Source organism: Pistacia vera, unplaced genomic scaffold (assembly GCF_008641045.1).
Source record: "Pistacia vera cultivar Batoury unplaced genomic scaffold, PisVer_v2 Contig284, whole genome shotgun sequence".
In the NCBI taxonomy this organism is placed as follows: domain Eukaryota; kingdom Viridiplantae; phylum Streptophyta; class Magnoliopsida; order Sapindales; family Anacardiaceae; genus Pistacia; species Pistacia vera.
The window spans coordinates 479,766-506,808 of record NW_022196095.1 but is presented as its reverse complement, the minus strand read 5'-3'; the positions used below and the strand labels follow the sequence as shown (position 1 = coordinate 506,808).

Below are 27,043 nucleotides of genomic sequence, written 5' to 3'. Positions count from 1 at the left end.
TTTTTATCAGTGGCGGTTCCTGTTATTACTATGACTACGGAGGAATTTATTGTTTTATTATACTTAGGACTTGGAAGAACTATTGTTATTAAACCGCCCATAATGGGCTACTTTAAAAAAGCAATAAGCCCAATTGTTTAGGCCGCAATATATGGATGGGCCAATTTTCATCTATTATGGGCCAACCTAAATAATACTTGAACTAAAAGTGCTTTCATTGTTATAACTTATAAAAAACACAAAATCATGTATTTGAAAACGTTTTCTAAAAACAAAAACCTAACGACCATTTGGACTCATTTATTAGTATAGAAATTGGATGACCAAATAACCATATTTAAACCTATGCATTGATGAATAGTTTACCCAAAATTGAACCAGAAAAAGTACTTGTTGTATAGAAGTTGGGTGAGATAGAGACATCTATGGGTGTCTTTGGTTTAATATTTTTATCCGTATTCTCAAAATATTTGTTTGTTTAATTATTTTGGAAATGCTATTATATTTTTTAAATTAATTTTAGACCCCTTAAGTTTATTAATTTCATAAATACCCCTAGAAAAAGTTTAAAAATTAACAAAAACACCCCCACCCACCTATAGTTGCTAGATTCCAGCAACCACTATCGGTGGTAGCTACAATCTGTCACAATAGCCCACAAACGATCGGAACTTGCCGATAATTCGTCGATCTGGCCTTTTCCGGCTAGATCTACAGTGGATCTGGCGCGAAAATGCTAGATCTGGCTGTCAGCGATGACCATATCTTCGGCCATCGCTGACGGTAAGATCTTGCCTTTTGCGGCCGTTGACGGCCAGATGTGGCCGTCGATCTGGCCTTTTCCGGCCAGATTCGACCGATCTGCGTCGTAACACCAAATTCTGACTAGATTTCGGCAGTGATGGCCAAAATTTGGCACTGTGGATGGGTGGGGGTGTTTTTGTCATTTTACAAAATTTTTATATATTTGGGTGTTTAGTTAAATTAGCAAACCTAGGGTTTTTTTTTTTTTTTTGTAAATTTTTTAAATTTTACCTTGTAATAATCACCATATTCAACTATTCAATACTATCTCCAAAATCCTATCTAAAATAATAAACCAAATGCACCCTATATAACTTGGTTAGCCGAAAGAATTAGTAATTGGGGTCGGTTTTGTTCGTGATATAGAAACAGTTTTTGAAAATTTGTAATTCAATACTTTAAGTTGTATTATTAATAATTTTAGTATTTGAAAATGTGTTTGATGTCTATTAACAAAAGTGCAGCTTTACGACGGTTAATCATTGTATCCTATAGATTTATATGTCAATAGCCATTTTCGTGCCAGAATTTTTTTTTCAGGTAGGTCGAAAATTTGATCTCAAGGACAATTCTTTTACATGTCTTGATAGTTCCAAATTATTCTATCTCAATTATGTGGTCCAACAATCTATAGTTTAAACTTGTGACATGCCATAATCAGTAGTAACACATTTTTAAGAACCACAACATTTTTTTTTTTTTTTTTTTGGTATTAATTACCAATATTGTAAATTGTAAAACTTAGATCAGAAGAAGATCCAAATTTTAGATACAACTCGATAACAATGCTGCAAATATGTGTGGGTTTATTGTCTCAACAATGATGAGACTTATCTCTTCAATAATGGACCAAAAAGATTGGTGGTCTTAAAAGAGAGAGAATATGTTTCATATTGTCATTTTGCTACTTAGCTATAGCTAGCTTATCTATTAGGGTTCATTACATTGCAAACTATAATATAAAATAAAATACATTTTAATTTAATTTAATTAGCTAGCTTGTGGCTAGGGGCATTTATTCGAGCCTTTATCAAGAATTAGTCTCACACCTTCTGAGTGTGGAAACATCTTGAGGCTTTCACCAAAAAAAAAAAAAAAAACATATGGATTTTTTAAGATATTTTTATTATTAAAATTGAAACTTTATGTAAAGTTTAATGAATCATACATCTTACAAATAATTAAATTATAACAGTTCATATGAGGTCACATGATATGGTGGTTTTTTATTATTATTATTTTTTTATGATTAATGGGTGTATTTTCTGGGTAATTAATTAAGACATTGAAATTGTGTTAATTAATTAAAGACTTGATTTTATTTTATTTGATAACAACATTAATTTGCCCATGCCATGCCCATTTTTAAATTCCTAATTTTTGCCAACCCATAATGTTATGTTTTGGATCTCCCTCCTTTACTCTATGTTTAAAACAAGAAATTGAAACATCTTGATTTCGTTTTCAAACTTATACATTTAAATCAATTATCTTCTATGTTTCAAATTTTAATATCATTTCATGTTTACAAAAATAAATTAAACGTTTCAAGATTCTTTTTCAATTTGCAAATCTAATTTAATCGTCTTCGATCTTTCAAATATTAGTAAGAGCGAGATTTGATTTTAAAACTCCCAATACATTCACAATACATAATTAATGGATCAATATCTTCTTTTTTAGAATATTTTATTGGTTTCTTTTGAAGCTTTAAAAAAAAAGAAAATTATTGTTTTATTTTTCCTTTCATCAATAGTCTCGCTAGACAAAATTTATGAAACTTCCCTATAATGATTTTCAAAATCATAAATTCATTTTCCAATAATTTCCATCAGAGGTAGAATGAAATTTCCCAATTTCCAATTTAGTATACAAAATTTGTGCTAGATTGGACAATTAAATGGTTGAATTTTATGCACCAATAATAAGTAAGAAGTAATCCGTCCTAATTCATTTAATCTTTTAACTCTTAACTGTGTAATTGTCGTTTTAATTTTATGGTACAAGTGCTTTAACCAAACATAAGGAATTTTTATAAATATTGTTAAGTTATCATTTGATTTAAAAGTTTTTTTTTTTTTTTAAATGTGTCCGAATCAATTTGCGTGCATCTCAACTAATTCATGTAGGTAATTAGCACAACATCTCACCGTCATGATCACCTACTTAAATTTTCCGTCATGATCACCTGATTAAATCTTGGGAGCCAAAAAGATTCAAACTAAGGACTGTATACATTAATCATACAGTTTAACATTCATCCTACCACTTGAGCTATCCAATAATGGGTGATTTAAAAGTTTAAACCATCAGAAAAATGTTCAACATTAATATTTAAGTCTAATAGGTCATTTCATGTGAATCCAATTTTAAAGACTAATAAATCTGATGAAAAATCGACCCGAAACTTATATTAATAACTCAACATTAATATTTCAGTCAACCAAATATAAAAAATTGATTAAAAGAGTTATACAATTAATTTAGATTAATTTTCCTTCCTAACCCAAAAACCTTCGATAAGAGGATCAACTTAGAGCTTCTAACCAAAATTCCAAATTTCTATGATGCCCACATGACCTTGAAATAAAATAAGGAAAATGATAGAGTTACCAAAAAGTTTACACCAAATTTGTGCACCGAATGACGTGATAAAATCTTGACCGTTGATTAATATTAACTGATAATAAATAAATGGTCAGGATTTTGTTACGTCATTCGGTGTACAAATTCGGTGTACACCCGTCAGTAACTATAACATTACTCATAAAATAATAAAATGGAAAATAAGTAGCAAATGAAGTGTATTTTAAACACCGACCCAAAACCCAATACAATACTTTTGTTTTGTAAGTTGTTAAGCATAACAAAAATCTTCATGTACCATATCATATATTATATTAAATTATACATTAATATAATAAGTCTTGAACGATATCTTCTTGGGATTTAAAGTTAATAATTAACATTTAACATTGCATTAGCCAAAGAGCATAATCAAAGTGTTTTTTAAGTATTAGAATAACAATAAATGGTCCTCAAACCTTTTTGACTCTTTGGACTCAAAGCTAAAAACAAAAAGCTTAGCATATGAAACATGACCCCATTTTTGTCTTTGCTTTTATTGCCCCAATTTGAAAGCCACCTTTGCACCGCCAAGCCTCACTCACCCACTTGAGAATATCAATAAGAAAGAATACGTTTGCCCTAAAATTTTTTATAAAAAGAGGAGAAAGAGAAAGATGGTGTAAGAATAGAGACATTTGTCCCTTTTTGTTGGTATGTTTTTTGCAAGCCCTATGATTAGGCCAATTGGGTCCAATTCGTAAAATAATAATATGCTATTACAATAAGATCCAAAACATTTTGTACTCTTTTTGGTTGTAAGTTGATCTAGCTTTGCCTTTCTCTTCTGAATGATTCATAGAATTATTTAAGAAGGGGATATTATCAACTAGATCCTTTAAAGTTTGGAATAATATCCGGGATATTTCTTTTGCTTTTAAGATGTCGATTTTATCCCCTTTTTTCATGTGGATAAACATTAACTTTAAGAATCGTGTACAACATACTATGTGGTGTTAACATATAAATAAAATTGAGAAAGTCTTTTATGCATTATATTGTAATACAACCAACCCAATGATAGAGTAGTTGTATTTCACTCACCTTAATGTGACATACTCTTATTGTATTGCATCAAGATATGCAAAAAAAATAAAAAATTCTCCATAAAGTGATGATAGAGTAAATGATATGACATATTTCAAATAGGATGGTACATCACTTATAATAAGAATTTTGTGATATCTTGGTATATACAATATTACCCTAACTAAAGTGATATTTTAAAAAATATTGAAATTAATTTGAATAGAACATGATTATTTTACATTGGTATGCTAAGTATGTGATATTTTAAGATTTTATGGATCACTAATCATAACCCAAAGTTTAAAGGTTTTCAATGATATTTTTCGCTCTAAAAAACATATGCACATTTGTTGCTACTTGCCATAATCTTGTAAAAAGATTGATACAATTATTTATGGAACACATGTGAAGGGGTGTGTTTGGGAGGAGATAAGGTGCTCACATGCATTTGCTTCCAAAAGAAAATTGATTTTGACGGTTGCTTGTGTCCAAAAAAAGTGAAGCCAAACAGGGCATAAATAGAAGTAGGTTCTATGATCTATCACTTTGGGATGTTTAAGAATTAAATTTAGGTCTAATCTCATTTAATGGATTGATTTGAGGAGACTTAGGTTTTTATATTTATTTTTTGTTCCATATGCAATGAACTTAGTTAGGGCAATTTGACCCACCGACAAACAAGTTAATTTTAGCTTTATTTGATGACCATGGAAAGTTAATTGAGACATTTATCAACTTCATAAACAAAGTGCTTTCAATTGAAGTGTTTTTCTTAACTATCGGTCTCTTTAACTGCTTTGATTAAGCAAGTTGAACTTAATTAAGATATGTAATTTATTATGGTAAACTTGATTAAGATACTTGTTTAATTAATGACAAATATTTTTGAATATAAATAAGGGTAATGCTACACTTACAATCAAATCTCATAAACTTTCTCTTACAATCCCAACGTGTCAGCTCGTAAATGGGTCATAAATGCTCGTTGTGGGTTCCTTTTGTTTATTTGCGAGTTGTCATGTCAGAATTATGAGATAAAAGTTTATGAGATTGGATTTTAAGCCAATCTTTATTCTATAGAAGATAATTATCATATATTTATGCATCGTAAGTGAATTATTAGTTAATCCAAAAAAAAAAGTACATAAGTTTCAAAAGGTCATGTTATAATAATTTAATTTAATTTTTTTTTACTTAATTTAAGATATCAATAATATTTTGACAAGCGATATTTATCAATTAAGGTACAAAGTTTTTAAACTTTTTTTCCTGAGAGAGCATAACTTACAAATTGTTCAATTAAGAGACATTTATTGGTTATTTATTGTTAACTTTAATAGAAAAAAAAAATCGTAAATATTCTTTATTTTTTCTTTTTTTAAAGTTATTTTAGTTCTTAAATTCTAATTTAAAAAATTTTAAAAAACTTAAAAAAATACATAAATTAATAAAAAAATAAAAAAATTAAAGGAAATAAATAATAGTTTTTTATTTTCACAAATTTAAATTTAAATTATTTATTTTGTAAAAAGAATAATTTAACTTTGTTCGAATATGTCTTTACCTTTGTATAAAGTTAAATCTAACCCTAACTCACTGTTATTTGTCCCTTAATTGAAGGATTTGTAACTTCTATCCTTCCATTGCTAAAGTCTGAAAATTGTGTAACCTAAATGATAATACCTTTTTTGATGATAGTGTTTTAAATTAGACTTTTATTAAATTGGGATTTTGATTAAATTGCCATATTTTTTATTTTAAAATTTTTTAATTTTTGGTTTAGGGGTATTTATGTCTTTTAATTTTTCAAAGATTAATTTTAACCGTAATAACGTAGTTTTTGAAGCTTTTCCATGTATTTTCAAACTTAAGTACTTTTTCAATGAGTTCTTAAAGAAGTTATCCCTAAGACATTTGAATTTAAAATAGAGTTAATAACATTTTCTCTCTTTTAAGTATGATTAAATAACAAAATCTCTTTGAGGTTTCTGAAAAACCAAAAACCCCCATTCCATTATCTTTTAGTGTCAAAATGTATGATCGGAGGGTAATTTGGAAAAAAATTCATTAACTCCATATAATATAAGTTCTAACGGTTCGATGGTGGTTTATTAATGACAAATGAATTTTTATTATCTTAGAAACTTTAAAATATTATGATAAAAAGGTTAACTTTAAAAGATTTCTTAAACAAATATAACCAAATATCGTCCTAATAAATTTAATACCAAGATTTACATATTATATATTTACTAAATTATTTTTATTTATATCTAATTTATCTTTTAAGTTTATTCTAAAGCTAACCTTATATTAGATGAGGGAGATGACGAAGATTTCCACTATTTTGTGTAAAAAAAAAACTACAAAAAGTTTGGCGGGCTAATGAATAGTTGCCATGCATAACAAATTTTAGATTGAAGATTAAGTGGAGGGAAAAAAGAAATATTTTGCCTTTATAGAAACATCTTGAAGGCAAAAACAAATATTCTATTTTTATCTAAGGATATGAATTTTTTTATTTAATTAAATCTCATCATATATATATATATATATATATTTGTATTTATTTAAAATTAATAATGATAATGATGATAATAAATAGTAGCGGATTCATAAATTTCTGTTATGATGGACTTAAATAAAAACTAATTGCACATTAATATTTTTGTTAGGGTAGGCTAAAATCCAGAAATTATACATATTAGTATTTAAAAAAAAAAATTGAGTACAAGTCAAAACTAGGCTAGGTTCGCCCCTGATAATAAATGTATATGAATTAGCTAGTCATACAACGTTGTATGAATAACAAATATATATTTAAGATAAAAAAAATTTAATAAAATAAGTATATTATATAATTGATAGGCATGTATTTAATGTTTAAAATTATAAAAATATATGTACAAAAGAATATAAATTATTATTTATTTATCAGTTGAATTAAACTTTATTTTAACATATGTGCAATGCTAGTTTTACAAAGACACATATAAAGAGGGCATATAAAGTCAATCCTTACCCTTAATTTTCATGATTTCTCTCTCTCTCTTTTTCCGTTTTTTCTTTGTTTTTTCTTCTGAATGATGTTACTTTGTAGCCCTTTTTGTATGAGTCTTTGTAAAGATATCATTTTTCTTAACATATAGTATAACCCTAGTATAATCGTCCCTTAAATTTGATTATTTTATTAAGATAAAAAAGAATAGAGTAATGCTACAGTTACCGACGAGTACGTATCGAATTTGTGCATCGAATGACGTGATAAAATATTGATTATTGATTTATTATCAGTTAATATTAATCAACGGTCAGAATTTTACCACATCATTTGATGCATAAATTCGGTGTAAACTTTTCGATAATCCTATCTTTTTCCAAAAGAATAATATATGGATTTATGTGAACAAAGGGAATCGTGAGAGGTCAACCGTAATTAATAAAATCTAATTTAATTTAATTAATTAAATTTACAAATTAGTCAAATATAATCTTCCTAGATTGAAATTTCTAGACAAGACAAGACTAGTCTTGAATCTTGAATTGGATCTCGTGATTTGGCTTAGCCTGTCCTTGTCCACGCGTCCATTCAAATTCTCTCTTTTTCATCCATGTAATTCTCTGGTTTAAATAAGGTTATATCAGTAATTTCACTTAGCGGACACGTGAAGATTTGGGACAGGTCGTGCGTAGCTCATGGTCCCATCCACCCGTAATTATCGCAAAACTCGTGGGCACGTTCCCTGGCTTGCTCATTTATTTACCAATTTGCCCTTTATCTCCAATTTATTTATTCTGAGTTTGATTTTTTTTTTTTTTAAATTCGTTTTAAATATTTCTCATTCACGGTCATTATAGATACCACGACTTCTTGACTCATAATTAATTATATTAAAATAATTTTATTACAATATTCGAGTTTAGCTAATATCCTTTTACCTATTTAGCTAATATCATTTTATCTATTAAATACTTTAATTTATTGTAGATACAATGATATGAAGTTATGAACGATCTAGATAAATGTTGATATCGGTATTTAGTATTAGAGTAGACTATTTTTGATAGTTTAATAAGATATGATTTTGATCTCGGATTTTTTAAATTGGATTATAAAAACAAATCATATTTAAAATAAAATTCTTTTTCCTTGTAAATTATTCTCCAATTTGTTGTTACTTGAATTATTCAATAATACTTTTCAATCAAACAAAATAAAAAAGCAACCATAGATCAATCAATCAATCATGTCTCTACTCACCAATTATTAAAACTAACCCTCTAAAAAAAAAAAAAAAAAACCCCATAAATCTAACCAAATTTAAAAGACAATAATACCCTTTATAATTAATGATGTAAGAGAAAAAAAAAAAAAAAAACCAACCTACCAAAGAGTGAAGACAAATTGTGGTCTATGTTACATATGATATGAGGTAAGAAATAAATAATAAAATAATTAAAATATGTTGATTTTAATCTGAATTTTTTCATTTTTTTGATCTATTTGTTGAAAATTTCTCATCAAAGATCCGCCTTTAATGGTCCCGAAGGTTAAAGTTTTAATCTTTTTATAATATTTTATGTTGTCTCTTTTGACACACCATGAAGAAGACGAGTGGAGAGAGCTCTTATACTTTAGTTTTTTTCTTTTTAACTGTTCTAACTCTCAACTGTCTCTGCAGTGTTCATGTGATCTAAAAATTCTGTTTTGTGTGCTCAAGTTTCAATTTTGCATGCAAGATTTGAGGTGGGTATTTTGTGGAGTAGCCATTGGAGGTCAAAATGAAGCTTCTTTATCAGTAGTACTAGTTTTGTGTGGTTGGTTTCAAATGGTTGTGTTGTTTTTTTTACAACCATTTTGCAGTAACAACAACAAAAACTATAGATCTAGAATGAGAGTTCAGCTTGTTTTATCTCTTGTTTTCTCAGTTTTGAGACTTGCTTTGAGTGTCACTGACCCTGGCGATGTTGATATTCTGAACCAGTTTAGGAAGAACTTGGAGAATCCAGAGCTCTTGCAGTGGCCTGAAAATGGTGACCCTTGTGGCCCTCCTAGTTGGAAACATGTTTTCTGTGCTAATTCAAGGGTTACTCAGATTCAAGTTCAAAGTGTTGGGTTGAAAGGGCCTTTGCCTCAGAACTTGAACCAGCTTTCGAAGCTTGAAAATCTTGGTCTGCAGAAGAATCAGTTCAGTGGAAAGTTGCCAAGCTTTAGTGGCTTGTCGAGTTTGAAATTTGCATATTTGGATTTCAATGAATTTGATTCCATTCCTGGAGATTTCTTTGATGGTCTTGTGAGTTTGGAGGCTTTGGCATTGGATGATAACAATTTTAATGCTTCTACAGGATGGTCTTTTCCTGAGGGGTTGAAAGATTCAGTACAATTGACTAATCTTTCTTGTATGAATTGTAATTTGGTTGGCCATTTGCCAGATTTTCTTGGGGGCTTTTCTTCTTTGCGAAACTTGAAACTTTCAGGCAATAATTTGTCGGGTGAAATTCCAGGGAGCTTTAAGGACTTGAACTTGGTGAATCTTTGGTTGAATGATCAGCAAGGTGGTGGATTGAGTGGTCCAATTGATGTGGTGGCCAATATTGTTTCACTTCAGACTCTTTGGCTTCATGGGAACCAGTTCACAGGAACAATTCCAGAGAATATTGGTAATTTAACTGCCTTGAAAGATCTCAATTTAAATAGTAACAAACTTGTTGGCCTAATTCCTGCTAGCTTAGCAGGTATGCCATTAGACAATTTAGATTTGAACAATAACATGTTAATGGGTTCAATCCCAGAGTTTAGTGCAAATAAGTCTTCTTTTAGTTCAAATTCATTCTGTCTACAGACTCCAGGGCCCTGCGCCCCGGGAGTTATGGCACTTATTGAGTTCCTTGATGGGTTGAATTACCCTCAAAAGCTTGTTTCTTCGTGGTCTGGCAACAATCCTTGCTCATGGTTTGGATTGGGTTGTGATCACAATAATAAGGTTAATGTTTTGAATTTGCCCAGTAGTAATCTTAGTGGCAAACTGAGTCCTTCAGTTGCAAAGTTAGATTCCCTTACTCAGATTAGACTTCAGTCTAATAATTTGGTGGGTCCGATTCCGACAAACTGGACTAGTTTGAAATCTTTGGTATCGTTGGATCTCAGTCGAAACAATATTTCCCCTCCACTGCCTAAATTCAGCAATTCTGTGCATCTAGTCATAGAAGGAAATCCTTTGTTGAATTGGAATCAGTCTGGGACAGTTCCTGGAGGAAGTCCATCCGGGAGTTCAGGTTCATCTGACAATCCATCTGCTCCAACCAAAGGCTCAAGTTCTGGTGCCAATAACTCTACTGTTGGACCAACCAAACCAAAAGGCTCCAAAAGAGCTGTTTTGGTAGCGATTGTAGCCCCGGTTGCAAGTTGTGCAGTTGTTCTTCTTCTGGCAGTTCCTTTATATATCTATTGTCGTAAGAAGAGAAAAGACACATTGCAGGCTCCAAGTTCTCTTGTAATTCACCCAAGAGATCCATCTGATTCGGATAATATGGTTAAGATTGTTGTTGCTAATGGAAGCACTTCAACTGTAACTAGGAGTGGTTCTGCAAGCATAAACAGTAGTGGGATTGGTGACTCTCATGTTATTGAAGCTGGAAATCTGGTAATATCAGTTCAAGTTCTTCGAAATGTGACCAAGAATTTTGCTTCAGAGAATGAGCTTGGCCGTGGAGGTTTTGGCGTAGTTTACAAGGGAGAATTGGATGATGGAACTAAAATAGCTGTGAAAAGAATGGAAGCTAGTGTCATTAGCAACAAAGCCCTGGACGAGTTCCAAGCTGAGATAGCTGTTCTTTCAAAGGTCCGGCATCGTCATTTGGTATCTTTGTTGGGTTATTCCATTGAAGGCTATGAGAGAATTCTTGTTTATGAGTACATGCCTCAAGGGGCACTAAGTAAGCATCTTTTCCACTGGAAGAGCTTAAAACTGGAGCCTCTGTCTTGGAAAAGGAGGCTAAATATTGCCTTGGATGTTGCCAGAGGGATGGAGTATCTTCACACTCTAGCTCACCGGAGCTTCATACATAGAGATCTTAAATCTTCAAATATCTTACTTGGCGATGATTTCAGAGCTAAAGTTTCGGACTTTGGGTTGGTGAAACTCGCTCCTGATGGTGAGAAATCTGTTGTCACCAGGCTTGCGGGGACTTTCGGATACTTGGCACCAGAATATGCTGGTAAGCATTTTTTAAAGTCCTTTTCAATGTTTTAAACTGATATTTGATACTAATTGCTATAATTTTGTTCAACATCTGGACAAACATATATAAGGGCTACTTTAACACTTGGAGATAGTAACTTTTTAGGCTCAAAAAAACTAAATGGAAAAATTATTTGAATGAACGGTCCTTGGTGGTTCCAAGGTATTCTTGAATTGATTTTATATGCATATTAAACTTGCTACTTAACAAGAATATTTATCCGATTTCAGTAATTTTTTAGACATTATAAGAGTACTTGCCATATGCTCCACATAAGTGAATCAGAATTTTTTTGAAACACCTCAAATTGCATATACAAATATTGGTTAACAGCCCCAGGCAAGAATTCACTGAGCTTGGTGGCCAACCATATTAGATGGTTAGGAATGTCTTGATGTATTTTTCTTACTTGGTAACAGATGGGCATGCATGCATGATTCATCTGAACTCATTATCATCCTATTTTATTTAGGATATTATTGTACTAAAACTAACTTTCATGTTCTAATCAATTCAGTGACGGGAAAGATCACAACAAAAGCTGATGTTTTCAGTTTTGGGGTTGTGTTAATGGAGCTCTTGACGGGATTGATGGCTCTTGATGAGGACAGGCCTGAGGAAAGCCAGTACTTGGCTGCCTGGTTCTGGAACATAAAATCGGATAAAGAGAAGCTGAGAGCTGCCATTGACCCAGCCTTAGACATGAAAGACGAAACATTTGAGAGTATCTGCATCATAGCCGAACTTGCTGGACACTGCACTGCAAGGGAACCCAGTCAACGGCCAGATATGGGTCATGCTGTGAATGTACTAGCTCCACTTGTTGAAAAATGGAAACCATTTGACAATGATCCTGAGGATTATTGTGGCATTGATTACAGCCTCCCCCTGAACCAAATGGTGAAGGACTGGCAGGAAGCCGAAGGGAAGGACATAAGTTATATAGACCTAGAAGACAGCAAAGGTAGTATCCCTGCAAGACCTACTGGTTTTGCAGAATCTTTCACTTCTGCAGATGGTCGATAAAAAAGGTATTTCGATGGCTTTCTTGGACACATAGTTCTTTTGGTAGTTGTAGATAGCACGTTCTGTTCTTCCTGTTTGAGAATTCAATGTCAATATGTTCTAGTTGTTGTTGTTGTTGTTGTGGTGGTGATTAAGATGGAGACTTTAGATGTTAAACCTTCAGTTGTGAGATTTTACATGCAATGGTGATGTAGATAGGGAGCTCAGATGAATGAGAACTGTTTATCAATTATAAATTCATTCCTATTTCCTACATTGTCTCTTCATGAACTTCCCAAAGTTTAATATTCCCTTTCAAGTGATGAATTTTTCTTTCCATACAAGCTCTTCTGTAATTATTTTTCCATTCAACGATCCTTCGGAGTTCATTAGTTTCTCATCTGAAATCTTATAACTGCAGAAAAAAGAATATAACCAGGTGCATAGATTTCATACTTCCTTGTATAGAGGCCTCAAAACATTCGAAAATGTTCCCTTTATCATTTCACCATACTTTACTTCTCGCCACCTTTCATTTGACGAAGATAAATGTATAGTTATTCAAGTAGATATTATCCGTTTTAAACTTCGCATCAGCATTGTTCACGAAAACACGCTTACCTTAAATTAGACAAACAACCAATACTTTGGGACAGTCCAGTGAGTGTTTCATATCCTTGTTACATCAAATCTGGACCTTTTTTTTTTTTTTTTTTTTCATTTTCTTTATTATTTTCCTACCATTTGCTTGTCAAAGATGCCCTTTGAACTTAAGTTTGGCAAACTTTTTGATTGAAACATTCTGCGTATCATATGAACTTTGATTAACTTCCCAACTTTCACCTAATTTTCTAACTGCTTTTAACAGTTTTCAGTATTTTTCACCTGTAAAGCTGAGTTCTTGTTTTTGTCAAGGTCTCATATTTTATTTAAACAAGAAATGACAATGAGAATGAGAATGAGAATGAGAATGACTAGACTCATGTTCAGAAGTGGAGCCTAAGTCACATGTTCTCCCACTAGCTTAATTCCAAGTAAATGGGACCATTTCATCCAGTCACCTGGCAATTTTCTAGGGAGAACGACTTATACATACCCAAGATTTATCGTAACGACAAGTTGATACCCAAAAGGTTTTGAAATGACAAATAGGTACTTTCCGTCATGTTCTGTTAGTGATTTCTGTTTATTACTGTTTATTAATAGTGAAAAGACTAAAATGCCCTTAAAAGTTTGAATTTTAGATTTTTATAAATTTAAAAATTTCAAAAAACCCCCTAAGTTTACAAATTTCACTAAATACCCCAATATATAAAAGTTTTATAAAATAACAAAAACACCCCCCACCGGCAAGTGCCAGATTCCGGCCACCACCGCCGGAATCTGGCCGGAAAGTTGCGTTACGACACAGACCCGTCGGATCTGTGTCGTAACGCGTCGATCTGGCCTTTTCCGGCCAGATCCGTGGCGGATCTGGCCGGAAAAGGCCAGATCTGGCTGCTGCTTCGACGGCCAGATCTTGCCTTTTCCGGCAAGATCCGTGGCGGATCTGACCGGAAAAGGCAAGATCGGCACCTTACGACACAGATCCGTCCCCCATATATAAAATGTTTGTTAAATGACAAAAACACCCCCACTACCCCCAGTGCCAGATTCCGGCCGCCATCGTCGGAATCTGGCCGAAAAACTGTATTACGACACAGTTTTCCAGCCAGATTCCGGCGATGGCGGTCGGAATCTGGCACTGGGGGTGGTGGGGGTGTTTTTGTCATTTAACAAACATTTTATATATGGGGGTGTTTAATTAAATTAGCAAACCTAGGGGGTTTTTTAGAAATTTTGAAATTTATAAAAAACAAAAATTAAAACTTTGAAGGGCATTTTAGTCTTTTCACTATTAATAAACAAAAATCATTAACAGAATATGACGGAAGGTACCTATTTATCGTTTCAAAACCTTTTGGATACCAACTTGTCATTACAGTAAACTTTGGGTATGTACAAGTCGTTCGCCCAATTTTCTATAGTTGCATTGGGCAGAGGGCAATCAATCTTGGCATTATCACTTTATGGTTCTTGATATGGTGTGGCTGGGACTGGAAGTACCCTTGTTTTTAATGACTAAAATGCCATCCCGTAATGATCATACAGTTAAAGGTAGTCATTCTCATTTTCTTGGTAAATAATGAGAACATTATGAGTAAATATTTAGGCAACTCATATCTAACACAAACACAACATTATGAATCTCTGGGCTTTGCTTGATTGGTATTTGGTATTACTTTTGAGACATTATGCGGTTGGCAATTTGGACTTATGAAAGTAATAATGTTATATAAAATAAAACATTTTTATAGTGATACTTTATATACTCATCAAAAAACTATAGTTTCAATTTGTGATAGCTATAAATAAGAAAAAACTCTACATTGTAATAAATTATAATTTATAATTTTTTTAATTTCTGTCTTAATAAAATTGGTTCCATATAGTAATAATTATTTGTATATTGCAAAAAAAATATGTGCTATGTTAATGAAATAAAATATTAATCTAAAATTCTTTGAGACAATGATTTATGTTTTAGAGTTGTTATCACATTTTTTAATTTGCGGATACGTAATAACCCTTTAGCATGGATACCTTCTTGTTGAAGCTAAAATATTTCTAGCTTTTCAATTATGTTTAGAGTTTCTTGGAACGAAACTTTTGTATTTTCATACTAACATCTTCGGGATTATTTTCTTTCTCTTATTGTTTAATTACAATAATGACTACTAAAACAATGAATTGAAATCCTAGTATATACTACTAAAATGTGAATTATAAAATAAGAAAGAAATCAAATCAGACATATTTGTAAATACATCTTTATTAAGTTATAACCTCTTTATAGTAATAAATTAGTTTGATCACACCATTATGACTATAGAGAGATTTTACTGTATAATTCAAATGATTTTGATTGTTATTATTAACTCAATTAACAATAAACTTTAATGTGGATGATGTGGGGTAAAAAATCACTTGAGGCCTTATTAGGCCCAGGCAGGCATGTTCCACTACAACGACCCAAGCTTATAATCCAATTTCAGTTGGGTCAACATTAGAACTCATGGTATGGGCCCAGACGTGCGCACTAGATCCAACCTTCCTCTAGAATGGGCGACACCAACAATCCACCTAAGGCCAGGCCTTCCAGATTGAGGTAAGTAGCACTCTTCCCGTTTGGTTCTATCCTAATTCACCCAAGATTTCGTATCTTAGGTAAATTAGGACTCCCGTTACTAATAAGTCAAGTGAGTCAATATCTTTCATATTTATTAGACCTCTTTCCTTATGGATTCAGAGTCCTATAAGGATACGAAGATCCTATAACTACTATATGAATAGGGTCACTCCTTTATTTAGGCATTTAGCCTCAACAACATCTACCAGCACCCATCCTCTTACTCTTAAGAGCTATACTACTATACTGTGGTTGTAGTCTCTGACTTAATCTCTGTTAACCCTTCATTCCCTTACCCTCACTAAATTGTGCGTCTAAGTGCCTACGATAGACACCACACTGGTGTTCACGTAAGTTTCACGCTTGTTTGCTTTGTATGCAGATACAACGGATTGCCAGTAATCTCAACCTTACAGGATGAAATCCTACTTTCCCAACCATAGATTTTAACATCTACAGAGGAGATAATATTATCAAATTGAAATAGGACTATTATTTCATTATAATTATCTAAGATTCACCTTTAACATAACCTCTTTATACATAAATTAAACTGAACCTGTTTAATTTTATAAAAAGTTTATTGGCATTTCTATTAGTGTTATCTGAACAGATGAATGCTAGTATGTGATTTAATTTTTTAGTATTAGAATTGTTGTTCGAATTCTATATAAAGGAGTGTGTTTATCAATTTATGTGTGTGAAGAAAATATTAAAATAAGAGTGAAGCTACAGTCACCAAAATAGTACATCGAATTTATGCACCGAATGACGTAACAAAATTCTGACCGTTGATTAATATTAAATTAAAATTAATTAACGATCAGAATTTTATTATGTTATTCGGTGTATAAATTCGATACATTATAATCGGTGGCTGTATTATTTTTCTTAAAATAACGTGGCAGACAATTTTTCTTCCGCCCTCTTACGGTGTTTGCTTGTTTTGTTACTTTATCATATGTTGTTAAAAACCTTCTTAAATTCTGACATGGTGAGATTGCCCAATAAAATAATTTATGTGTTTATCAATTTTCAAAACCTCCCATCATGTTTGTAATGGGTAATTATAGTGACCGTTTAACAAAAGCTGAAATTTTTACATAGTATATGGGATAATATATGAAATTTTTTCATTGGTTAGTCTTACCACGTCAATATAATAAGACAATAATACTATTTCATGTAAGTTTTTCTCATCTAATGATTTATGTATAGCATCCCAATTGAAGTAGCGAAAGCATTACGAGTGAACTAAATATTTGGGCACTCATATCTAACACAAATAAACATTGAGTCACTTGGGTTGTTTGATTGGTCTTTACTTTGAGACATTGATGAGACATTGTATAGTTGGCAATTTGGTTTTACTTTTTTTTTGTGAGGAGAAATTTGCTTTCATTCATTTCTCCCAATCAAATCCCATAACTTGGCACACAATTTGAGGCTTTGCCTTTTTATTCATTATATATAGAGGTGTTCAAAAGCGGTTAACCGATTTTTTTGAATCGAATTGGTTTTTTGGTTTAAAAATTTTTTCGAACCAAAATCGAACTGGTTTGGAGGGACAACCGATTTTTCGGTTAATTGGTTTTCCCTTTTTTTTTAATAAATTTTTTTTATTTTTTAAAATTAAATTGTAAATATAAATAATACATATCCAAATAAAAATTAAACATTCATACCTATCTTTTGACCACTATTAATAATACATTAAAAATATTATTATTTTTTTATTTAATATATGATATATTATATTATTATTATTTATTTAACATATAATATTTATTTTTATATTTATATTTATTTAATATATAATATATATATTTGTAAAATCGGTCCAAAAAACTGGTTTCGGTTAACTGCTTTTTATTATTTCCTGAACCAGAAATTCGGTTTTTCGAATTTTTTGAACCGTAATCGAACTGTTTTTTCGGTTAACTGGTTTTCCGGTTTGGTTCGGTTTTTGTATCTTTTTGAACGCCCTTGATTATATGGATGCTACCATTTTATCCAATTGCCAAGTCCAAAACTACTTGTGAATAGTGTACAATTCAGTCACTGATTTTCTCAACTTTTGAGTTAATCGGTATTGTCTTCAAAAGAGTACAACAAAATCAAGAGAAAGAGGGACCTCTGGAAAACTGACAGAAATTTAAAGTGATAGAAATTTGGTTTTGAATTTTTTAACCTTTACTTTGTAAACTGAAATTTAAAGATAGTTATTTCATGTTTCACCTAATTACTTTTATAAATTGATTTACTTTTATGATTGCCACACATGTTTAAGTTATATTTTTAATCATTTATTTATTTTAAGTGTTATTTTTAAATAAATAATTCAGTTGTACACAATAATCCTCAGTCCCAAACATCATGTCAATGGTAAGGCCGAGTAATGCTATGCGTACTCACGGATCTTACTAATCATCTTCCTAACCTTTATTAAAATTACATATGGTATCCATACTATGCTTTATATTTACAAAAATTAGTATGCTGGTTAGTGCACTCGTAAATACGCATAGTATTATTCCGGTAAGGCCTGCATAAATTATGCAAAATTTTCAAATTAACAAACTAATAACTATTTGTTTGATGGTGCCATCCCTGAAAACGATTCTGCATTAATATCAATTATAATGCATTTTCTCTCTAAGTTTTCCAATATGTATGAAATGAAATGAGAAAAAATAAAAAATAAAAAAATAAATAAAAAGCATACATGCTTCCAAAGTTAAGAAAGATGAGAGAGGCTGTAAAAGAACGAATGAACGAATCTCGATTACACGAATCTCAACATGAACTTTAACCTAAGAATACATGTAATTACTACTTAGTAGTTAATAAAAATAAAAAGAACGAATGAATCTTGACCGCACGAATAATATTGGAAATGTATCTTAAAATGCTTCTAAAGTAAAGAAAAATGAGAGAGGCTGTAACTCATAAGAATTGAATCATTTCAAAGTTTCTGAAGGTAAATATAGTGCTAATGCTAACGGCGTTCGAAAATTAGCAGAAACAAATAACGAGAGAAAAATTGAGTGAGACTTACATTAACATTTTTCTGTTACATTTTACATCAGCTGACAATTTCTACCTGCTGCTTAATGATGAGAAAAACCACAAATACGATTAAAGAGAAAAAAAAAAGGGAAAAAGAAAAAAAGACGGTTAGGGATTTTGAAATAGTTACTTTTGATATGTGTTTCATAACCTCACCGAGACAATTGGTATAACTAAGCATCCTCTGAATGACAACCAACGTGATAGGCAGTGGAGACATCCACATTCTGGTCTTTTGCTGTGGAGGAAACGGGCTGCGTTGATGAAGTTACCGAAGGTGAGAAGTGTCTGTACGGACGATTAACAGGAGGTAATAATAAAGCCAATTGTTTATCCATTATCAATAGCCGTCCACACTTACTGCACCAACAATTTATCATAAATTCATCACCCCAAAGGAACAAAAGAAATTACAAATTTAAAAGGGCAAGCGTTTCACCTGCAAGCTTTAGAAAATAGAGTTTGATACGTGCAGATCCAGTGCTACAAGAACAAAACGGGTAAGAACTCAAATATGTGTGGCAACATTGCTGGGACTGATGCTCAGCTATATAAGAGAAAGAAATATATTAAGTGTTTGGATCCTACCAAAAGATAATAAAGAGTTGTTTCAGTCCTTATCCCGAGGAAAAATTGTAGTGCCATAACAGCATGCTCCTGCAACAAGGAAATAGATAGATGTATGAATAGATAGTTTCAGCTTTGGATAAATATTTTCAACATATCAACCACCTAAACTGAAGGGGTGTGGAGAAAGTTGTTTAATTATAAAGGCTATTACCGTGATGCGTCTGAATGTCTGATAAACTGAAGAACCTCTAGCGTGTATGTAATTGCCTCCCTGTTGAAGAAAGTTAAGGTAAGTACATTGGAAGGCGGCAAAATATCCACTCTAAAATGGAACAGATTAACCAGTAATGGGTTGAGAATGATTACATATTTAACAAGCTGTATGAAAATTTGAAACTGGGAACTGGCTGCAGCACCGAAGTGACAAGCACCACTTCCTTTTGTTCAAGCATAATTCTGTTTGACTTGACACTGATCAGTTTCAAATTGCTTCACATGAGACCTAATTTCAAGTTTTATCGTGAGTTTGGCATCAACTTATTTGAAGAGTTTGCCTGGCTCATTACCACCATACTTTCAGTTTTATTTGAAATGGAATTGATGTTTTCTACCTTTTAAATAATGTGTCTTATAAAAATTAATACACAAGGGTCTTATTTATATCCTTTTCACAACTGCCCTTAAAACATTAGATATACCTAGGGGACACTTATCCCTTTAAACATTATTTCCCAATCTTATTAAGCTACCTCATAGACTTTATTAACTATTCTGATGATGAGTTTATTTCAATAGGTGGAAAGCTACCAAAATGCCATATATATAATACTTGCCCTTGGATTTTGATAGACCACCTCCCGTTAATATGGTCTATAAGTCGAGGGGTTGTAAAAAGAGCACTAACGGGTAACGAGTGTGAGTGAGAGTTTGTTACCGGATTTTGCATGCAAGTGGCTGGATAGAATAAAGTTTGTTAAGAGTAAGGTTAGTTTAGCAAGTATTTGGGTATAAATAGCTAGAGAGTGGTAAAGGTGGCATCAAGTAAATTCTTATATGTATTTTGGGAGGCTCCCAGCTCCTCGAATTGCTGGCGATTGATATGTGGCCACTCTTTCTTGATGTTGCTATTTCTTTCAGTATACAATAATAACATTCAGTTTTATCAGGTTGTGTGTTACTTTCATTTCTGCTCGTGTGTTGTGGTTGGATTGAGTTAATTGAACATGTGGTTCCATCAACTTGGTATCAGAGCTAGGTTGAGTAATAGTAAAATCCAAAATGGAGAACAGAATGGAAAATGTGGAAAAGGAAATGAGAACCGTGAAGGAAGATATGGGCATGATGAAGACCGATTTAGGTAGTGTCAAGGAGTACTTAACTGAGATGCGAGAATTGATAAGGTTGAGAGAGGAAAGGGAGGAGAAACGTTATTAGGAGAAGGAGAAAATGTCTGCAACTCCAGAAAATCAGAGTTCCGATAGAGATAAGGGATATGAACGAAATCACAGTGGGGATAACAGGAAGGACGACAAAAAAATTCCCAAACTCGAGCAACCCATTTTTATCGGAGATGATCCTTTTGGCTGGACCTTCAAGGCTAAAAGATATTTCGCCATTAATCAATACGAAGAAAAGGAGATGGTGGAGGCCGCTGCCCTGTGCATGGAAGGAAGAGTCTTAAACTAGTATCAATGGCTTGAATCTCGGAGACCAGTCTAGAGTTGGAAGGATTTCAAAGCTGCTTTAATTGCCAGATTCAAACCATCCTTTCAAGGGACAGCCTATGAGGCACTGGTAGCACTGAGACAGACTGCATCAGTGACATAGTATCGCGAAGAATTTGAAGCACATACAGCTCCGTTGAAGGAATTGGGAGAAGAGATGCTAATGGGTATATTCGTAAATGGACTGAAGGAAGAAATTAGAGTTGAATTGCGTCTCATACAGTCCAAAGATCTGGGTGAAGTGATGGAACAGGCCCATCGAGTTGAAGAAAAAAACTCGGTGCTGGATAAAATTAGGCCCAAAATGACTAAAGCCCATAATGTAAAAATTGCAGGGTACTCACGGGTCTCTCCAAGCCCAGAGGTTGGGTGACCTGGTTGGTGGTCCAATACCACTAAAATCTCAGGCGAGACTCATTCTTCGTCAAATCGTTATGTCGATAGGAGGGATATTCCACCAGCGACAACAGCTTCGAGCTCCAGAGAGGAAAATTTCCAAAGGTTAACTGAAGCAAAAATTCAACTCAGAAGGGAAAAGGGGCTTTGTTTTAGGTGTGATGAAAAGTTCAGCCTTAACCACCGATGTAGGAGCAAATCTTTTGCAGATTTTGCTGGCATGGGAAGATGATGATCCAGAGAAGGGCGAAACATCCAGTGTTCCATGTGTCCCAACTCAAATTGAATGAGAAACTCAGTCCTAGGTTTTATGGGCCATTTAAGGTGGTGGATAGAATTGGTCTGACAGCTTACAAACTGGCTCTACCCTCCGTTGCTCGTATTTATCCAGTGTTCCATGTGTCCCAGCTCAAACGCAGCCTACACAACTCCATTTCAGTTCAGCCACTTCCCACTTTTCTCACCAAAGATATGGAACTCCAGGTTCACCCACAATTAGTCCTAGGCGGTGCAGTCCCTCCTTGATGGCACCAAAGAGGTCCTCATTCAATGGAAGGAGCTGCCCTCCTTTGAAGCTACATGTGAGTCTTTCGACGTCATCAACACACAATTCCTTCAATTCCACCTTGAGGACAAGGTCGCTTTCCTAGAGAGAGAGAGGGGGGGGGGGGGGGGGGATGGTTAGGGGTATTAGACTACCTCCCGTTAATATGGTCTATAAGTCGAGGGGTCATAAAAAGAGCACTACGGGGTAATGAGTGTGAGTGAGAGTTTGTTACAGGATTTTGCATGCAAGTGGCTGGATAGAATAAAGTTTGTTAAAGTAAGGTTAGTTTAGTAAGTATTTGGGTATAAATAGCTAGAGAGTGGTAAAGGAGGTATCAGTAAATTCTTATAGGTATTTTGGGAGGCTCCCAGCTCCTCGAATTGATCTGTGGTCACTCTTTCTTGATGTTGCTATTTCTTTCAGTATACAATAATAACATTCAGTTTTATGAGGTTGTGTGTTACTTTCATTTTTGCTCTTGTGTGTTGTGGTTGGATTGAGTTAATTGAACAGGTGGTTCCATCAGAATTCCACCACTTACAAATAATTAAATTAACTTTGCTAAGGAAAAAACTGTAGTGGCATTGGACATGCTCAAACTCTCTTAATAACCTTGTCAGTAATTATATGTAAACGGTGGAAATCCAAGGGAGAGTATTGTCTTCTAAATGGCATTTTGGTAGTTTTCTACCTATTGAAATAAGCCCATCATTAGAGTATTTAATGAAGCCTATGATGTGACTTAATAAGATTAGGAAATCATATTTTAAGGGATAAGTGTCCCTTATTGAAGTATATCTAACGTTTGAGGGCGGTTGTGAAAAGACTACAAATATTAACTCTTTGCAAGAGACGTTATGCAAAAGTGAGAAAGCATCAGTTCCGTTTCTAATACCAAAGTCCTCAAATATCAATAGAGTCCCATATCTCCCAATTCTTTCACTCTAACCCTTTTTTTTGTCCTTTTTTTTGTTAACTTAATCTCTTACTGTGTTATATATATGTGTGTGTGTGTGCATACACGCGTGTGTTGTGTGAGTGTGACTGTATATGTTTAGCATGTATAGGATGTACCTATATTGTTGTTTGTGCAAGGATCTTTAATAATGACAATAGCAATAATTGTACGATAACAAACCAACTAACATTTTACTTATCAAATTAAAATTAAGATTGCAAGAATTGAAAACATTCCCATAACACCATTCTCACCCAAAAACAACTATTTAAACCTTAGTTGCCCTAATGTTAATAAATAAGTAAAAGTGCGACTCGCGAACAAGTTCCAGCTCATCTAGAAACAAAGCTTGAATTGGCATAGTTGACAAAGATTCACATTTGAGCTCCATTAGAGCTTTATTAACTTCAACAGAAATCCACACTAAACTAAAATGCTTAATGGAAGATAAAAGCGCCAATAATTCTTTTATGGTATCTGATGCAATCACAATGATAATCACAACAAAGATCTAGGTATGAGCAACAAAACAGACAGAATATCATATTAAAAAAAAGCTTGAAGTCGGAAATCAGAAGAACATGCATTCAGTTAAAAAATTACCTCGTCTGGAGAAAAGAAAGCAACTGCATCGGGCTCAATAGAACCAACTGGATGCAATGAAACTATAGCTCTGAAAACAGAAGGAAACAACAACTCGATTACAGCAATCTTGTCTGCAGCAACAGTATTCTGCAATCCCGGTCTTAGTTTATTTGAACTATGAAAGTTGTGCTCCTTCAATAATTCAAAAGGACTCTCATTTGCTGAACTGGGCAACGAAGAAGCTCTTTTTAACCAATCTAGTCGTTCATAGGTGAAAATTTTCAAATTTGGCACTTCTTTTTCCAAACGCATTAGAACATCTGATAATGTTTTGCAGTCATTAAGCTCTTCAAGGTTATCGGCTGGTAGGACTTGGGAAACACACTGTTTTTTGGATGCTGGTTCATTATTCTGATCGTCTAGTTTGTCATCAAGGTGAGGAAAAAAACGCCTTTTTTGATCTGTGAAGGCCTTGAGAGCTAACCTGCAAACATTAGACACACAAGCTGATGAATTCCAAAGGACACCTTGAAGTTTGATACAATTACCGAAAGTTAAATGGCCATTGATAAAATCTTTTCTCATGATATACACCAAGATCAGCAAGTAATAATGACAACACATTTAACTATTGATGAAACTAAGTTTATTGACATTGCATTAAAGATTCCTTTTGGCCAAAAGGCATGAAATTTTAAGAGAAAGAAGGAAAGTGAAAGGTGCGTTTGGTTCCATATTTCTACCCATATTCCCAATCCTATTCCCCAAATATTGTTTGGCACATTATTTGAGAAATATTACTATATTTTTTAATTACTTTTAGACCCCTTAAGTTTATCAATTTCATTAAATACCCCTAGGAAAAAAAGTTTAAAAATTAACAAAAACACCCCCACCAACCCATACTTGCCAGATTCTGGCAACCACTGTCGGTGGTAGCCGGAATCTGTTACAACGGCCTAAACCACGACCGAAACTGGCCGGTAATTCACCGATTTGACATTTTCTGGCAAGATCCACAATGGATCTAGCCGGAAAAGGCGGCCATATCTTTGGCTGTCGATGGACTTTTGCGGCCGTTGACGGCCACATCTGGCAGCAGATCTGGCCTTTTCCGGCTAGATAACCAGATCCGTGGTGGATCTAGCCGGAAAAGGCTATATCGACGCCATACCTGCCAGATCCGACTGGTATGTGTCGTTACGCAATTTTCCGGCCAGATTCCGACGGTAGTGGCCTGAATCTAACACTGTGGGTGGTGGGGGTGTTTTTGTCATTTTACAAAATTTTTATATATTGGGGTGTTTAATTAAATTAGCAAACCTAAGGGGTTTTTTTAATAAATTTTTAAATTTTACCTCGTAATACTCCCCTATTCAACTACCCAATATTATTCCCAAAATCCTATCCAAAATAATAAAATAAACAGACCCGAAGGATTTGTCAAAATTTAATGTTCTTTGTAGGACTTTTATATATGGAAGCTTTGCAATTGATTTTTGGTTTTGAATACCTTACATGACAAATTCATGGAAAAAGATATTTATGGGTTTGGCCTACTTTAAAAATGTATTTAGGGTATCATTACAAAGTTTTAGGCTTAAAATGATTAGATATAAGCTAAAATTCCTTTTATGGATTTATAATTGTTAAATAAACTTACCTAAAGGTTAAAATTATGATTAAATTTTGTTGGAATTTGACATTTATGCTCTTTTGTACCTTTTCTGTCTTTTCCAAAGATTAAATTGGGTTTAGTTTATCTTCTCTGCTCTCTCTTAGACTTCAATTTCCCTTTGACCTTCTCCTACTTCCAAAATCTTATTTTAATTTAACTTATAAACCCCAATTTTGTGATACATTACCTCTGCCACAAAAAGACTGAAATCTCTATTCATATCATGCAATAATTGAAAGATAAATTTGGCACCCTAATTAATAACTAAAACCTACAATAAGAATAACAAGGAATTCAATTTTCTATACTCACATGAAACCCTTAACAACTGCAGCAGTGGCCCAAGATCAGTACTGACAATATCTAAGCTGAGAAGAAAATCGACTAGACTAAAGAGTGTCAGTCCATACTTGATATAAGGCCAATTCACGCCAAGCTAGTTGTGTCAATCGACTTTTCAAGATTTCAATTTGTATTAAAACTTCCATCAATGCAAACTTCTAGCTGTCCTATTACATCTCGTCATCTTCCATAAAAATGGATACATGTCTATTGGTTTGTTGCACTCCCACCAATGCCAACTAAGTCATTCCATGGTTGATTAGGTCATAAACAAGTACATAACATAACATTTGCTTCGACAAACTTAATGCCCCACTAAATCTATGAAATCCAGATTTTCAATTAAGCATCTCCAGCTAATGCTAATATGCAAATTCAAAAGAACTCTCACAAGAATATATCAATCACAAAATAAAATTAGTGTTGCAAACTCGAAAATGTACCTTGTTCTGTCAACAGCAGAAGCACCAGCCTGGCCAGCGAGCTGGCGTTTCCAAGCATAGGCAACCACTGCACCATCAGGACACACCAACGGCATATGCAAACCCCAAGAATTACTTCGCGACCTAAGATGCTCATTCAAAACTCCAGATTCTTCCAGTTGCTTTCCTAACAAAGTAAAATTTGTTACCAATTACGCCAATCCATTATACCGGTCACTAATTTTATGCTAAATTTTAAAACTACAACTACTAAAGTTACTAACAAGTTTAGTCCGATACTTCCAGTTCAATAACTAACCGGAGAATTTTAAGAATTCAATTCATACCGATGGAGCGGAGGTCCTGGAGATGCTGGCGCATTGCGTTGTCTTCTTGGATGAACAAATTGACTGGTTTGCTGCTCTGGTGAGGCTGCGCCGCCAAGAATAGAGCCTCCAGAAGGCGGTCAGCACCGAGCCGAACGTCCGCAATGTGACGAGCAGCCTGTGTGAGTCTCTCCATCGCCAGCGCTACCTGCTTCGGTGGCGCCTCCGCCTTGGATGATTGCGGAGGCGGATCGGTATTTGTGTTAGGGTTCGCCACCGCCAATGATTCCTGTGGCTGTTGCGACGCTAGGGTTGGGAACTTCACATCCATTTGCATTATAAGATCAATTTCAAAGTTCTGCTTTAGCAAGATTCAGAATTCATGCTAATTTAAGAAATTAAAATTAAGCTGAGAGAGAAATTTATCGTTGTTTATACGTTATGAATTTGCTCGTTACAAGTTCAGTAAGTTATAAAAATATGCAAACAAGT

General features: G+C 33.4%; 2 protein-coding genes across 2 annotated transcripts; one reads left to right on the top strand and one right to left on the bottom strand.

Moving 5' to 3' along the window:
• Positions 1-9,046: 9,046 nt before the first annotated feature.
• LOC116134263 (receptor protein kinase TMK1-like) lies at positions 9,047-12,992 on the top strand. Its single transcript, XM_031419939.1, has 2 exons — positions 9,047-11,676; positions 12,218-12,992. The coding sequence occupies exons 1-2, from the start codon at positions 9,192-9,194 to the stop codon at positions 12,724-12,726; spliced, it is 2,994 nt and encodes a 997-aa protein (XP_031275799.1). The 5' UTR covers positions 9,047-9,191; the 3' UTR covers positions 12,727-12,992.
• Positions 12,993-18,968: 5,976 nt separating this feature from the next.
• LOC116134256 (mediator of RNA polymerase II transcription subunit 27-like) lies at positions 18,969-27,006 on the bottom strand. The gene is made up of 7 exons (XM_031419928.1): positions 26,573-27,006; positions 26,247-26,412; positions 23,802-24,267; positions 19,785-19,844; positions 19,592-19,660; positions 19,443-19,486; positions 18,969-19,363 (listed from the first exon to the last, which is right to left on the bottom strand). Exons 1-7 carry the CDS (start codon positions 26,886-26,888, stop codon positions 19,177-19,179), a joined length of 1,308 nt encoding a protein of 435 aa, XP_031275788.1. The 5' UTR covers positions 26,889-27,006; the 3' UTR covers positions 18,969-19,176.
• Between the last annotated feature and the right edge of the window lie 37 nt (positions 27,007-27,043).

Bases quoted from the DNA above. Each gene is read 5' to 3' on its own strand.
- LOC116134256 (XM_031419928.1), bottom strand. From the start codon at position 26,888: ATGCAAATGGATGTGAAGTTCCCAACCCTAGCGTCGCAACAGCCACAG. The intron at 24,268-26,246 runs GTACATTTTCGA...TAATGTTTGCAG, and splicing joins TCTGCTGTTGACAGAACAAG to GTTAGCTCTCAAGGCCTTCA. The intron at 19,364-19,442 runs GTGAAACGCTTG...TTGTTGGTGCAG, and splicing joins CTATTTTCTAAAGCTTGCAG to TAAGTGTGGACGGCTATTGA.
- LOC116134263 (XM_031419939.1), top strand. From the start codon at position 9,192: ATGCAAGATTTGAGGTGGGTATTTTGTGGAGTAGCCATTGGAGGTCAA. The intron at 11,677-12,217 runs GTAAGCATTTTT...TAATCAATTCAG, and splicing joins CTTGGCACCAGAATATGCTG to TGACGGGAAAGATCACAACA.